This window comes from Odontomachus brunneus, unplaced genomic scaffold, assembly GCF_010583005.1.
Source record: "Odontomachus brunneus isolate Ranch 3 - 2012 unplaced genomic scaffold, Obru_v1 Obru_scaffold_113, whole genome shotgun sequence".
NCBI classification, from domain to species: domain Eukaryota; kingdom Metazoa; phylum Arthropoda; class Insecta; order Hymenoptera; family Formicidae; genus Odontomachus; species Odontomachus brunneus.
This window is the reverse complement of record NW_022639563.1, coordinates 603,634-620,411: the sequence shown is the minus strand read 5'-3', so window position 1 is coordinate 620,411 and position 16,778 is coordinate 603,634. Positions and strand designations below refer to the sequence as shown.

Below are 16,778 nucleotides of genomic sequence, written 5' to 3'. Positions count from 1 at the left end.
CTGACCTTCGCTACGCAACCCAAGGTCAAACTGATGTGATCAGTAAATACATCTTTTTAAACGCCACAACTTTTGTCTGAAACATTTTTTTGTAAAACTTATATTTTTCCTGATATTCGGGCGTCCCGGTACTTTCCGAACACCCTGTATATCTTCGACGAGATTATTTTTAGGAAATGGTAGATGTGTTCACTTTAATAAGATTTCAAAATCAAACGCTCGTATTAGATGTCGGAAGTACTTTGGGTTAAGTAAATACAAGTAGCGAGCTGGCGTTTCCGATCACGCTAACGAGCCTTCCAGATCTCGAGCTTTAATAATTCAACGCTGTTAATTATTCAAATTGAGCGGCATACTTGCGCGCACATACACACGCATACGTATACGCAACTTATGTGTGCACACAATTTCGTGTAAATTAGTGCAGCGGTTATATGCAGCACTTATCGAATCGTACAGAGTACACCGGACTGTGCCAGCGGCACTTTTGCCTCGCAAATATCGTGATCGTGCTGAAAATGTTTTCCTTGATTCAGAACGCTCCGGCGCTCTGTTTTCTTCTTAGGGGGATGAGTCAGCGTGAATTCAAATTGAAATCCGATCAAACACACGATCAGGAAGTAGAAAGTCACAGAGTCGCTGAGAAAGAGAAAGAGAGAGAGAGAGAGAAAGAGAAGAGATACATTCCCTCCAAAATAATTTAACACAGAGTTTGTGTCGCTGCCGTTGACACGTTTTATGTTGGCGCGAATAGCGAATCGCCGCAAAAGGAAATAGGAAAGAAGAAAACGGAAGATGGGGATCGTCGCGTTAATTTTTTATACCGTTTTAATCCGCGGCTGTCGGACATATTCATTTTCTTAGATAGCAGGAGAGTATAAGACAAGCGTGTTATTTGTCCGATGATACCTTGTGCAACACGCTGTCAAGAACCGTCGTTATGTAAATAACGCACTTGATACGAAACATGCTCCGTAACGAGTGCATCAGATGCACACACGCATTCGCGGTTTCGCCACGCAAGGTGAATCACCGTAACGAAAGTGCAGGGACCCCTCCGTATCTGCGCCGAGATACTTGATTCCACGCCGAGCGGAAAACGCGGCGGCGAAGGATCGCGCGAGAATCACGCAGCGGCGGCGACGGCGGCAACGGTGCTTCTCAGGCTTTTTCCATCGCGATTTAGTACGCCGTAAATATTAAATGTCACGTAGGAATAAATTCCCGTCTCCTCTTTTGCAATTTTAACGGCGCTCTAAATCGGATACGTCGATCGAAATCGCGATGTCTATTTCTACCTCGCACATCTACGCGAAACGTCGGGGCTAACTGTGCAACCGCGTTCAGGTTCTTGAACTCTTCACCTCGGCGAAAATAGGAGAATCAGTCCGTTCATTTCGGATTCGAATTTGCTCCAATTTCACATTCGCCAAATGGAGAGCTTAATCCGATCACGGTGTACCTGTGACATTAAAATACTTGTCAAACTGCCGCTTATATACTTTATACAGCTTCTGCTCACTGCACTATTCCATCAGCGGTCCTTTAACAATTTAATTGCACATTTAATACGCAACCTACTTTTTGTCGCGTAGTTAGGTTGCGTATGGTAAACCGTGTCTACCTTGTATATCTGCAATGATGCACTGGGCGGACAGGGAACGTGTATTTCGGAAGACTCCATCAATGTATTATTACTTGATCTTTATTGATCTCAGTGTATGTCCATAAATATGGTGTTCTGCTCAAAATGAATGCTAATATTAACGCGACCGAATGATGGTTCCTAGATGCTCGTACGGCAGTGAAAAATGTCAGTGGATATCTCGGGTGACCTCTGTCTACAATGTTTAATTACGCACATCTACGAACGATCGACTAAGTGCAACACCGGCTTGCTCGCTCTTGTGTTTGTGGTATCATGTGTTCACGAATGAGGGATTCGCGTTGAAATGTATATGGCTGCGCGCGATATCGACTACGAAATAAGATCGGTATACCTACATCTATTTACATATGTACAGAGTTCGTATACAACGCGACGGTATAACAACGTATGCGGTAAAATGCATCAGCGCGATAACCGCAACGTACGCAGTGAAATGCATAGCCGCAACCTCGCGCTGGGCTTTATTCGGGTACTCTCATAGTTCGCTAAGGTATTTCCGATACGGGGATACTGGCCAGTGCGAAAGCCGCTGATTATTTTCGCAACTATTTCCCCCGGTTAAGGATCACGTCGCCGCTCCTTTACTTTGCTTAATCGCGCGAAAGTACCGAAATAAATAAATACCTGGAACGTACACGTGTATACTCCTTAGTATACGACGAGGATTTCCGTTTATATGTTTATCACTTCTGCACGAATTTCGACGTGAACGCGAGCAGAACGACGAGGAAGATGTGCCGCCAGATCCTATCGTCGGCGACACTCGCGGCCGATGATCGATGATGCGCGTTCGGCTTGAGCTCATCCGTTGTCTTATCCTTCCGACAGTAATACTCGTCGTCGTTTGGCAGAACGTCCTTTACAATCTTAAGAAACTCTTCAAAAGGACATAACTCCGCACAGCCGGGGATCGTTTGGATGTTCAGTTGTTCGGTAACGCCAGTCCATAGTAAGACCTGCAGAGTCGAGATACGCAAATGATACAAATCCCTGACAAATATTGAAACTTCAAGTATTATCGCCATAGAACAAAAAATATATGTAGGAAGTGATGAAAATAAGAGGGAGTCAATCTTTTTTCTTTAAATTTTGTATCTTAGAATTTGTCCTTGGCCACTCTGAGAGAAATTCTAAAAAGCAAACAAATACTTATTCCATGAGTACTACACTGAGAGAAAAATTATCTTAAAATCAACAAATATTTCCTTGGTGAGTGCCATTAACATATTTACTTAAATCTACATTCTCTTTACTTAAATCAAATATTGTTTACTTGATTTAAATAAACAATATTTGATTTAAATAAAGAGAATGTAGATTTAAGTAAATATGTTAATGGCACCCATCAAGGAAATATTTGTTGATTTTAAGATAATTTTTCTCTCAGTGTAGTAACATATTTACTTGTACTAATATACATATTTTTATCTAATAAATTTTCTTTCAAATGAGGAATTTATATATTTTTCTAAAACACATAGTTGCTTTCTTATGGAAGCAATTGTTTATGTTATTTGAACAAGAGAATTTCAATTTAAATAAATGTGCTATTAGTACCCATCGATATCTTGAACTTTCCAAATATTTCTACTCTCGCTGCACTCTTTGCGAAAATTTAGCAGCGTAAATCGATTTAATTCTCGAATAATTTACTTGATGGACGTGACAAATGTCGTGTAACGTACCCGAACGTAATAGGATCCTTTCTTGTCGCGATGAGTTTCCAAAATGATCGTAGAACCGTAAGCAGGTATCGTTGGTTCATTCGTTCCCAGAGCGTAAGATAAGGCAGCCACATTGACTTCGTGACTGCCGAATAGGAAAGCTTTCTTGTCGCTTGACAATTTTCCCACTCGGTGTTCCTGAATGTCGTCCACCATCTTGCGCAACAACATACCTGCCAGCGGCGTTGCGATTAGACATTTTGTAGTTCCTTTTTAAAATAGTATGATAAAAAGTATGGATTATGCAGTAGCTGTGCTAACCTCCATTTAATCTTTTCAAGGCCTTCGTGTATGATCGAAGTTTGAAGTCCAACTCTATTATTTCTTGCATCGGGTTCGGGAAAATGTTCTCCGTCCATCTTGGCAGCGTCAGGTTTTGCGCGGCCTGAAAATAATCTTGCGTTAAATCTGAGAATTCGGATAAACGTGCTCCCTTCGTTCGATTTGTTACTGTTACTTGAAACGCGTTCGGATACCTACCTCTTCCTTCAATAGATTGTACATATGGCTAACCGCCCCCGTAGTGTCAATCAGTTTACCTGAGTGGTCCGTTAAATAATCCATTACGCTCTTGTACTTATTGATCATCTTTCTCGTGCTGTCTAGCTGAAGAAATCGCCTGTATTCTTCTTTGTATCTAAAAGTCAATAATAGCCGAGAATAAATCGCGTGATTCAAAAATCAGAGGAACGTTATTGACGTCGCGCGGAGTTGAGCTCGAGATAAAAGAGAAAGACATTTATGATTCGGATAAGTATGAACGGAGATCGGTGTATGACTCGGAGACGAGAGATTTAAGAATCCTCTCGAGCCTGTTATCGTTCCGCGATCAATACTCTGTAAAGTTACCCACCGATGACAGTAATGCGGAAACAAGAGGTTGTCAGCCTCGTACGGCACGAAGAACGTCCACGCCGGAATCCAGGGCAAGTGCGGATTCCAGGTTTGCCTCTCGGAGGGCGGGAATAATCCCGCCAGGACTAACTGAAGAGACAGCTGGGTCCGCGGGACCTCTGTGGATCGGGCGTAGATCTTGGTCGGCCAATAGTCTGGGCCGAAATATTGATCGTATCTTTCGCGCAGCATCGTTCCGATTTTGTACTCCCGCATCTTGCCTTGCTAATTACAACGAGAGATATTACACATTTAGACGGACAGATTTGTGTAGACTTGCGTGGAAGCGGATATTGGAGAGAGACGCGCGAGTATTCTTTAGATCTGACTGTCTCTTTTCAGCTTTAAGAATAACTCTATCTCCAGTAGCTCGGAACAGGGCGGAATTAATAGAAATTTCAGACTTAATATAATCTAGCTCTTTATCTCGCGGACATTTTTTCTCGAAGCATTAGGAGAGATGGGAATTAATCTCGAACGCTCGCGCGTTCGCTTTACGTAACGACGGGACTATAAAACAGATACAAAAACAGTGTAAAAAACAGTCTTTGCAATTCCATGTTATTTAATCTACCTCTAAAAAATTTATTGTCTCAAGAATATTACGTAACGACGATACACCGATGGTACCGTAAGTTATCATTATGGACGTCTCGTATGTACGATGTCTCTGGCATTGTCGAGCAATGAAATCGCTAATGTAGCAAAACTAATGAACGAACCGACACGCCTAATTACGCATGGCGTCCTATATCGATCGCCGTGGTTTCTACTCACGTTGGTCAAGTCGCCGTTTCCCATTGGGTAGTAAGAATGGTTGCGATACGGATCGTTGGGGTAGTTTTGGTACTCACGATGAGGCACTTTGTCCCCGTGGCGAAATACCTTCGAAACAGAGAACACTCTTACTTATAAGTTACGCCGTTGTCGTCATCTATTATCATCACTGTCACCGCGCAGACGACGGTCTTGATAATGCAAATGTTTTGTTACTTGTCTCGCACGGCAGATGATCACTTGCCCGTAACTTTTTAATTTCTTTTCGAAACTTTCCTCTCTCTTTTTCTCTTTCTCTCGACGTCAAAACTCACATCTGCGCATTTCACTACGCGAGTGTACTATTGATTTATTTGATAAAGGACGGTTTAAAACGGACGCTCGTTTTACACTCCCGCAGAAGAAATGGATATCATACGGGCATGATTTTATCGCACGTTCGCAAAAAGTTGAAAGAAGATATGATAAAAATATATGACACTTTATCGATTTCTTTGATATTAATCAAAGTTGAGATCCTACATTGTTGAGATGATAATTAAAAGTAATACCAAGAGAAAATCAAGTGGGAAACGGCACTGGTTGCGAAGATATAACAAAATAAATTTTAACTTTTTTCTTAGTAATTTACATCTTTTTAAGTTGTTGCTAAAGTCTCTTATCTCACGAAATTAATTAGTCTACCATATACGAAAAACGCAGACATCGTAAAGGTTGGCAAGGGCTCCTAAGCAAGGTTTATGTTGGCTTAAATTCAAGCCTACGTAAAGGCTTCTGCTAATCTTTACAAAGTATCCATCTTTAATACATAATAGATTCATCAATTTAGAAATATTTCAGTAACAACAAAATATTTTAGATTTACAGATGCGATATATACAATAAAATAATTTTTGTAGTAATATTAAATCGCATATTAAAAATTGCTTAGATATTGGCAGAAATAGATGGAAGCAATTGCCGGCGATATAATAGATTAATTCCTTAATAATGTAATGTAAAAAAAATAATGAAGGTTTTCTCTATATATTTATAGGAAGTAAACAAGAAATCAATATGGCATATATACGTAAACTTCATACTGTGCATAACATCAGCTTATATCTAGAATGAAGCATATTTTTTTCAAATTTTATTTTATTATATTTCGACAACCACTGTCTTCTTCTCACTTAGTTCTTTCTGGAAAATTACTTACGGCTATTTTTCTTACAATATATATTAATATCGAAAAAATTGGTAAAGTGTATATTTGTGTATCACTTTGTCTATATATCTACCAAAGAAATGAAGTCTTTAAAGACTTTCCTTGTATCTTTTATAGCGGTTCACACAATCTTCTTTTTGGCAAAGCAATTCTCTCAAATCACACGAAGACGAATCTACGAAAAAAATTAAATATTTCTTTACCACATGGAGCAGCTGCAGTTCCACGTCGGAATTAGCGGATGCAGCGAGGCCGATAAGAAATGCGCTGAGAATCACCGACTGCACCAGAAACATTTTCGCGATGTTTTCAAAAGCACTTTGAAACCAATCGAGCACTTTCAACACTCTAGTTGGGCCTAGACGACAGCCGCGTTCGGAATCGACGATTTCACGACACAATCTGCGGTGGTGTTTATATTTCTGCTCTCGCCTCTCTGTTGGCACCCGTGAGTGGGGGTGGATAAGGAACAGTCGAACAGGCTCGCAATTCCAACGATTTTTATCGCAGAGTTCCCCGCTCAGCGACGCCTGATCCTTTTTCCTGACGTCGATCGTCTCGTTCCTCGAAGGCCGCGTAGTCGAAGAGCAGAAAACCCATGTAAAACCGCACTGACGCTCGAATCCTCGGTCGTTTTTACAATGAGTACGCGCATCCTGTCAGACGATATTTTATTTACAAATCGTAATACGGACGAGCAATCGTATGTCGGCGGAAATTTCTTCTTAAATGCAGAATCTGCTTTCGTTCCTCGCGAAAATTTCAGCTCTAATCGGTATATAATTTAGCAAGATTATTAATTACACTATTAATAAGTAAGAGATAAGAAGAAAGGATTTTCCTTTCGATATAGTTTAATAAAAATATTAAAGGAGTGATAATGATATCTAATCAACATTGATTGACAATGAGGGAGAAAAGTCGAATAATTGATGTGAAAATCCTCATTACTATGAACGAGATATCTTTATGAGATATCTTTACGAGAAATTTTTATTGCATTCTTCAACGTAGCTCAGAGATAGAAAAACGATGTTTCTATTTTAATACTAGTTTTTCACGACGAGTTTTACTTCCTCTATCTTCAATTTTCGTCACTTTTTTTCTCCTGACGACACGAAAAACGATTTCTCATACACTTATATATGTGTTAAATTTATCTTATCAATCAGTTTGGTTTATATACTCATGCATACGCACACACACACGCACGCGCGCGCGTAAAAAAAACATACCTACAAATGTGTGAAAAGCGCAATTTACGAGTTTCTTCGATGTCTTTTCTAGCTTGTGAAGTTTCTTTCAGAATTCTTTGTTTCTCACTTCTTGCCCGTTCATGTATTGCATCTCGCTGTATATTTCGTTTTAACAATTGGATCTTGGTTTGTATTAGCCTGGTTTGCACCACCTACTTGTCCCAGAATATCTTTCTCGATCGTATATGTTACACGATTCTTTCTTTGAATGTAAAACTAGTAATCCTTCTCCCGATAATACATTCTTGTGTTGCGAAACATCAACTACGCGTCGGAGTTCCTCTTCATAGTTTTGAAATTCCGACAAATACCGATATTTCTACGATGTATATCGACACGTTAAAATGCTATCTATATGTTGTGCCAAGTGTAGACGCCCGTAAAATCGACTAGCGCGATCATATAATCGGAATCCCAAGGATATCCAGTCTATTCAATTTTTGTGAACAACGTGCCGTATTCATTTCGATCTTTACCGTGCTGCGGATTTAGCATGTGTGCTGTTAATCGCATTCGACGTCCCGACGTACGTTATTTGTTTGAAAATTATACACGAAACACGGTTTAACTTTGCGATTATTCCGGAATTATCTGACAAATATGTTTTCTTCATCTTATCGAGTGTTTTATCTCGTTTCGCAGAATCAACACGATTTTCTATCATCTATCTCGATAATTCTTCCATTTCGTAATTCTAAGGTAAAAATGTACATTGAATTTAATAGATTTACTAAATAACACAAAAGTCACTGAACTCACACGTATAGACGACTCGCAGCGAAAAGCAAATGTTAGAAATATCGTTCATGTAATTTACATTACTCTTCGTGAATCTTTGGAGTGAATTATTTCGCTCGAGCGCGAACAAGCATTCTTCTTCAAGATGAGCGAATCGATACGCTATTCGTGCTTCTATTCTCACGATTCCTCTGCGCTCGCAATTTTCGAGATAATCAACGATCTTGAAGGTTTCTGTTAACATCACAATCAATGCTATTTCAGATGATTCATGAAAAGTCAAAAGCGTCTGATGACTCATGTGGGCAATCCGAATGGCAGACTGTATGCGCAAATAGCATAGTCAATCTGACGCATTCTTTTCTCGTCGTTAGAGGTAAATTCCGTGGTGCAATCGCGCCCACTCTCGCCGATTCAACCGCATGCAGTGAATTTTCCTTCTAATTTGTTTCATAAAGACAAGGAAAATAGAGCTTGTTAAGAAAAAGTAGAGGTTTCATGCGCAATCGGAGATTTATTTTATTTTTAGTTTGGACGTTGATCGTATTGTTTCCTGCGCGATTAGCGATGATTCCTGAGCTAATTAGCGGAACGATTAGACATCCACATTATTGGAATCATTTACGTAACGTGTAAAAAGTCAATCATGATTTCACACACACACACATATTTCACTGAGGAATCCCGTGATCGAACGGCCGATAGCCGCGTTTCTCGCATTGAGGGACGTTAACAATTGAAGCATTTCCAACGCATCGTTGACACAATGATTGATGTTATTTGTAATCAACGTTGACGTTAGCCGACGTTACAATTGCACGATTGGCTCGCGAGTTCTTGCCAGGGAATGGGGCGTGTGCGATTTCATAATCACGCGACCGCGATGGACACGAGTGGTTTAATAGTCACAGTGTCATTATACGTAATGAATAACTGCTGTAAAGAAATAAGTCGTTAAGTGATTATATCGTACGCGCTTACACTCTAATCAGACTCGTATCGCAGACCCTACACTCAGCGTTCTCACGCGAAAGAACATCTCTCCTGGATTTTCACGTGAGACGCGAAGTTCGGGAAGAATTTCTCGGGATACTCTAAAGTATCTCAAAGATATTTTCCAAAGGTAAAAGGATTAAAGAGGGAAGAATGACTGGGCGATTTAAAAAATCTAAGAGATGATTTGTGATAGGCAAATATAAGCCGTTATCACGGCCGTTATCTACGGTATCAACATGCACCGAGGAGATTTTCCAAAATATTCTCGAATATAATTTTACTGTCTAATTAATTTGGATTCTTAACAGTCATGAAAATAAAATTAATAAGCGTTTCAAAGGTTAAATTACAACTGCAATTATTAACTGTTTCTCAAATCCGAATCAATCTCTTATAATCGAAACGCGCAAAAATTCTCTCTCTCTTTCTTCTCTTTTCTTTTCTTCTTTTCTTTTTTCTTTTCTTGTCTCTTGGAGATACTTATATTCGTATAACCATTTTTGTTTATTGGCTTGTACCTACTTATAAAATCGGCCTTAAAACTACATTTTTTGCTCGTTACATTTTTTTGCGAAGCCCGAATGTACAAAACATGCTTTGGTTACGGTGATTAGTCGTAAATTCTAGAAAACTGATGAAATTTTATTCTCTTGTACATCATATACGGAAGCTTCTGCGCGCGAACAAATTACAAAATTAGATGTTACGACCTATTATTATACTCGAGGTAATATTATACCGTCGTACACAAATCACAAGCAAATCACGCATAATCTCATCGATACATCTTCCACAATAGGATATATATCACTCTATTTTTCCTACTTGAGGTCAATGCTATTTTAGCGCAAGATCAGCTAAACGAGATCAAATGTTATTACGTACCGTGTAATTTCAATACGCGGGTATTGAAGAGAACGACTTTCGCGTGGCCTTCGTTCTCCCTACAACTGCATAAATGAATCACTATAATTTTCATTTAATATCTAACCTTCTAATGCCGGTTGTTTCTTTACCTTAATTATATCTTTAGCGCAAATTGCGATATATATTCGCGACCGCTTACTTTACACAATCATTTATCACATTTAAGAAAGTAAATAAATCGATGAATATTTTCGTCAACCAAAAAGACTCTCTTACTTTAACTGTCGGCGAAATTTTTGTTAAAACATATTTTTCTGATCATTGACTCGATATAGCAGCTAAATACGACGAACTATAACAATATATCATAGCGTTACTGCGGGGGAAAAAATATTTACGCAAACGGGAATTATCTGCAATTTGAGCTCATAAAGTTAACAAAAGCTTGTCTGCATGCAGATAATGATATTACGTAAAAAGTGTAAAGAAAATGTATTCGTAAGTTTAATGGACTGTGAATTTCATTATCTCTCCGGCACAATATCACGCGCTTTTTTTAGGACATTTTATTGTTGTGCAAAGGTAGTTTCAAACAATATTTTAGCCCAACCGATATTAATATTGATGTTACAGTTATTTATTCGCTTTTAATGTTACACGATCGTGTGAGCTATCAACATTCAGACACACTTTGCTCTCAGCAACGAAGCGCGTTACTCAACTCGACGCAAAAAAGAAAAAACAAAAAGAAAAAAAGAGAAATCACGCTCGTGATGTCATATAAAGAATGAATTGTGGGTGTGACGTGAATAAAAGTCCGTGTCTTTATGTTAATGTGGACATGTAAATTAAGAAATAAAAGAATAAACCGGTCACGATTGTGGTCGTTATAATCAATTTACGATGTAGCCACGTTTAAACTCGCGATTATTTATACACGCACGTAATTTTCTGCACGCTGCGTACCGCAACATAATGTTGCATTAATTTTCGAAGTTGTATTAATCTTACTGCTGTAGGTAGTGAAATAATATCCGAATTAAACGACAAAAAAAGGAAACGAGAGAAAGACTTTCGCGATTTGTCACACGAGGCAACCTCTCAATGAATAAATAGAAAACAAGTAATAATAGTAATGATATTGTCATCGCGATGAAGTGTGTACGTAGATGTGTATAAGTGAAGTAAAAATAAAAGCTGCACGTAATAAGAGCTACATGCAATTAATCATTTGTCAACCGTTTGTAATATCATCCAATCTACGACCGGTTCTGCGAACTTTGTGATTAATTCCGTCTATCCGGCTAATAAATATTGTAAACGTGTTTCTCGATGTTGTACATGCGCGGCCGTAGATCTCGAGATATGTAATAATACACATAACGCGTCCCATGTGTCTGTTTCTCTCATTTACAATCGATCAGCCGCGACATTAGATATTCTTCAATTCCAATCTGATTCACTAGTTTCTCGCGCAAGACAGTGAAATAACAATCGACCAAATCGCAGCTATATAATACCGCTGAATAAGTCGCAAACAAGATTCACAAGCGAGCGATTCACTAAATATACATATTTTACATGGTACACACATGCACAGTCATACGAAATTACAGTTATTTCGCGTTGAGAGATCAAGGATTCGCTAAACATGCAGAAACTAGCCGGTAATATATAGTATACTGGAAGAATCTCAACTATGCGTGTGTTCATTGTCGGATACTCTCCTGTGTTTATAAGCCAATGCCTTTACGAAGAGAACATTAAAGTGTGTATCAGATCTCCACATAATATATCCACTCGCTAAACAATAACGTATAGTCTTGCCAAATATATATTGTACAAGTTATTTCTTTTTAGTTATTTCTTTTACTGCTTCCTTAAATCGTTATATTTTCATGGAAATCATATCAGTTTGCACATACATGTTTGCCTTAACTACGTTACGATATAAATGTTTTAATCTTAATAATCGCATTTATGTGTGTATATGAGATGCGTTTAAAAATAGGAATTAATCGGTTCATATCCAATCCGATAAGTCTGAGAAGGCGGTATAATATCATGATACATAATCGCTACATTAAGATAATAAAGTAATTTAAAGATATTTCTATGCTAATACAAAAATAATAACTCCAAGTAAAACGCTCGTTACAAGATCTTCGATTGTGTGAATAATTTCGTATATGCTAACATTTATGATAATTTTTGTGCATAAAGTCGTGCATAGTAACATATATGATTTCCTTGACTGTGAAGGCTATATTTTTTGGTACACGTTGCATCAATCAGCGATCAATTTTCATATCGAGACCAATGATATATTCCGAAATCTGTGAGTGTAAATGCCACATCATTATATCATAATCAACGTAATTTTGATACTTTACAGCATATAGCACGTTTTTTATACGCTTCAATTAACACGGTAACTTGCTCTTTGCTCCACATTATTATTATTATTTCAACTTGTAAATTGATACATTGGTTATGACACGATAAATGTGACATTTATACTCACAAATGATTTCGAAGTATATTATCGACTCCGATGTGAAAATTAATCGCTGATTAGTGCATGCATGAAAGCGTGTACGGAAAAACAAAACATTTACAGTCAACGAAATCATATATGTTACCATGTACGACTCTATGTACAACTTAATAAATATTAACATGTACGAAATCATTCGTATCTTCATCTAGGATCGCGTGACGAACGCTTAAGTTGGTTAGTATTATGATATCTTCAATTTAATCTAGTCGTTGGTCTAAATTTAGTTTGCAATACACGATATATGCAAAGACAAAATGTCTTCAACAGATCATAGAGACATTTCTAAAGCATGCTTTTTTTTAATCTTAAAATACACAAAAGTTTTTACATTTTATATCTAACCCATTTATTGTTATAAACGTTAAGAATATTACCACACGCTCTAATTTCAGCATGAATAACTTATTTACGTATTTTTAATAGATGAGGTTGCTAGAAATAAAGCTGATATAATTTTAATTTGTTTCACAATCGATCACTACGTATAGTAGCTTACGCACACATAGTCAAAGTTTTAGAGATATTTAAATATATCTGTTATATATATATATATATATATATATATATATATATATATATATATATATATAATATTATATATATGTGTGATGCTGCTAAATTGTAAAAATGTTGATACGTATTATTTGTAATGTCAAAATATCCTTAAGCTATTCTATTAAAGTACACTGTATAAAATCAGCATCAAAATGTTGGAAAATAGCATATCAAGGACACAGTGCACGATCGACATTCTTTAAAATTCGATTCGGTGTTCGAAAAAAAGACATCAGTGCAGTTAAACGCTAGGAAATCGTCTTCTTCGCGTTAGCGTAAAAAGTCATCGGGATTTATGCACACGCTCGCGAGATTCGGATCTATAATATTTCATTCACGATGGGAGCACGTGGCATCATCGACGGATACCTGTTTCCGCTCGGATCTCGCGCCGGCGATATATCGGCGGTGTTCGCGCTTTTTGCAGCCGATACTACCTCCTCCCGCTCTGATATCGATTATTCGATTGCGCGTTCGTTCCGTGGCTTTGCGCACAGATGATGACCTTGAATGATCTACCGGCAGAAGTGAGAGGAAAAAGGAAGAAACAAAAAAAGGAGAAACAGGAATACCGGATCTCTTATTAATATACTGTTCACGCGTGACACAAACATAGTTTCCACAAGCGCGGCATGCTAATGCGTTTCGTCCGTGAATAGAAGAACATAAAAAAAAGAAGAAAACGAGAAAGAGAGAAAAATAACCGCGATCGCGATGGAATTGTCTGATTGGTGCCGTACCTTCGCGTCACACGTGCGATTCTTGGATGGGAGATGAGTTCGAAGAAACCCGCGAAACCACGAGGTGTTGCGCGAGGCCGTAGCTGACGTACATCTGTCAGTCAGCCGAACGTGCCTTTTAATTTCTTCGTCTTTCCGAATGCTAATCACGCAATTAAATATTAGAAACGTTTGTAACAGCTGCGATTGCCGAGCCGTATAATCGGTCATCTCGCGTGACCTACGAGACGCGTACGCGTTGTTGTCTCGTTGCCGCGCAATGCCGTCTGCGATCCTGTATTCTTTCTCGTACACGTGTCGCACGTCTGCGCCTCGTAGACGACCGATACTCGCACACCCGATGTAGAGGAGTATTGTGTGCGCGTGCTGAAAATAGAAATCTCCGGAGCGGCTAAGTGACACCGTTACAACGTGAATTCAACGTTTAACGTGGAGGAATTCGCGTATTTCAAAAATTTCTCGAGACCTCCCTCGGCAACCGTTGTCGCTCGAAGAATAGCGATGAGCTATGTTTGAGATAGTACCGTTACCGTGCTCGGAAGTCCTCGAATACATTCTCAAGGATATCTATGAATTTTAATCCGCCGCGAGTGCAGTCTTCTCAGTGCAATGTGCAGCGCGACGAAGGAGAGAGAGAGGCAGAGAGGTAGAGCGTGGGGAAGAGAAGCCCCCATTACATACGGCATCAATAATGAATGGGCGAGGCCGCAGCATCGCAAATCAGATTCGCGAGCTTCTTATCACGGGAGCACAGGCTCGCGATTTCATTATGGACGCGCGAACGCTTCTTTTCTCGATGCACTCGTATGCAACTGTGTGCGGACGGCGTCGGGCCACGTGCTCCATTCGCTATTTCTCCAACTTGAGATTGTCCGATCGTCAAATCGTCCGTCTGGAAAACGAGACTTTGAAGGCGCACATGCGCCGAGGAGACAAACGAAAAATGATTTCGTCCTCCGTCGAGCCGCTGTAACCACGAGGAGCGCAGTCGGACCGCGACCGAGGATTCACCGGGAGTTGGAAGGGAAATCCAATAGCGTCGGAATTGAATAACTTATCGACAGATGTCGTGGAGCGCGAAGGCACGTTCGGGAACAACTTCCTCCTCTCCGGGAACCGCTGCGGATCCGCCTGAGATCGATAGGCTACATCGCGCGGAGTCGCTCCAGCCAGCTAGCCAGCCGGTTCTCGCGTTAAACCTCGACCTTCACCTCCGTCCAACGTACTTCTCTCTCTTTTTCTCCCTTTTCCTCTCTGTCCCCTTTTTCATTTTTTCTCTGGTTATCGCTTTTCGTTTTTTCTTTGGTTATCTCCTACCTTATTTCTTCACTAAACTTCATTTTTTCAACTTTTGCAGCAATATAGTAAACTGCTACTTAAAACATCTCCGCGATAACATCAATAACGCAGAAGCTTCTTAAAGAGAAATACTCGTGCGCGCATATGACTAAAATCATATATTTGCCTTTGTTCTTCCTTCAATTTAGACAAAGACAGATATATGATTTAACTGTTAGTTAACTTACCAAGAGATTAGAAAAGTCGACCCTAAATCGCAATAATGATTACAAGATATTACAGAAATTGTCTTGAAATCGGTCAGAAGACATTTAATTTAAGAAATTATGGAACTTCACCATAACTTATTCCGTTTGTATCGGGACACCTCATATCAAAAGAACAATCAATATTTACTTGCAAAGAGAGTCGGGGGAGGCGAGTAACTTGCACTCGACTGGCGCGCTGCCATCGTTCACTTTGTTTCGCCGAAAGAGATCGAAGAGCCTGACCAGAGTTATTTACCAAAGAGATAGTTCAGAATCTTCTCTCTCTCGCGGCGGAATTCTACCGTAAATACCAGCGAAGTAGTAGCAGGATATATAGGTCACAGGAAGTACCAGCGAGTTACCTGGCGCGCACACGAGCTCGCACGATAACCCGGTGCATGGTTCAGGCAGGACCTTGGACTGGTAACCTACATAATACGCGTGCGGAAGCGACGCGAATGTGTCCTTCGAGCATCGATAACTCCTCGGTCCAAGCTTTATTTTATCGCTCGAATTTAGCGTGGCCACCCGAAGCCACGTATAGTCGCTTGACTTCGAATTTGCTGACACATTCTACTAAGAGATTTCCCTTTGCGCCGGTATTATTGTCGGATCGCAGAAGCAAATGCTCATCGAGTTGACGGACAAGACGAATACTGGCATATGTCCCGCTACGTGATAAGAATAACATAAGTGAGAAATTATACGGGCAATTGTGTATGACGGAAAGAGAGAACTAATTGGAAGAGACTAGTTATATACTAATTAACTTTTACACGCTTATTTACTCACATAGCTCGTAAGTTACATGACAATTGGGTGTGTGTTGCTGATAAAGCATGTCTTGCACAAGCTCTAGTTAAGTATTCGTAACAGGAAATGAACTTTAAACTTTAACTGTTATTTTTGATAACTTGATTCTTCTCGCTTACGAACTTGTTATTTCCATCACGTTGATTGCGATAGCATGAATTGAACAATCAAAAAATAATCAAAAAGTGAATGCCAGATATTTCGGCTCGTCAGATACCAATTTATCATAAAAATATATATTTAAATATATATTCAAAATATATATTTAATATAATAAAAATATAATAAAAATATATATTAAAATATATATTATATAAAAAATATATATTCTTGATAGAGATACGTTAAAAAAGCATTTAGGAAATAGATTACAGTACCACGTTAAAGTAATTGGAATTTATACTCCATGCGCCTTACGAGTTTAAATTATTTTTG

At 39.0% G+C, this 16,778-nt stretch overlaps 2 protein-coding genes across 6 annotated transcripts in view; one reads left to right on the top strand and one right to left on the bottom strand.

The window, feature by feature from the left end:
- The window catches only part of LOC116849352, a 156,287-nt gene that overhangs the window by 8,319 nt on the left and 131,190 nt on the right, over nucleotides 1–16,778 (top strand). The window lies entirely within an intron of this gene.
- LOC116849355 (venom acid phosphatase Acph-1-like) lies at nucleotides 210–7,188 on the bottom strand. The gene is made up of 7 exons (XM_032826430.1): nucleotides 6,475–7,188; nucleotides 5,065–5,172; nucleotides 4,247–4,512; nucleotides 3,874–4,030; nucleotides 3,655–3,778; nucleotides 3,355–3,566; nucleotides 210–2,625 (listed from the first exon to the last, which is right to left on the bottom strand). Exons 1-7 carry the CDS (start codon nucleotides 6,565–6,567, stop codon nucleotides 2,353–2,355), a joined length of 1,233 nt encoding a protein of 410 aa, XP_032682321.1. The 5' UTR covers nucleotides 6,568–7,188; the 3' UTR covers nucleotides 210–2,352.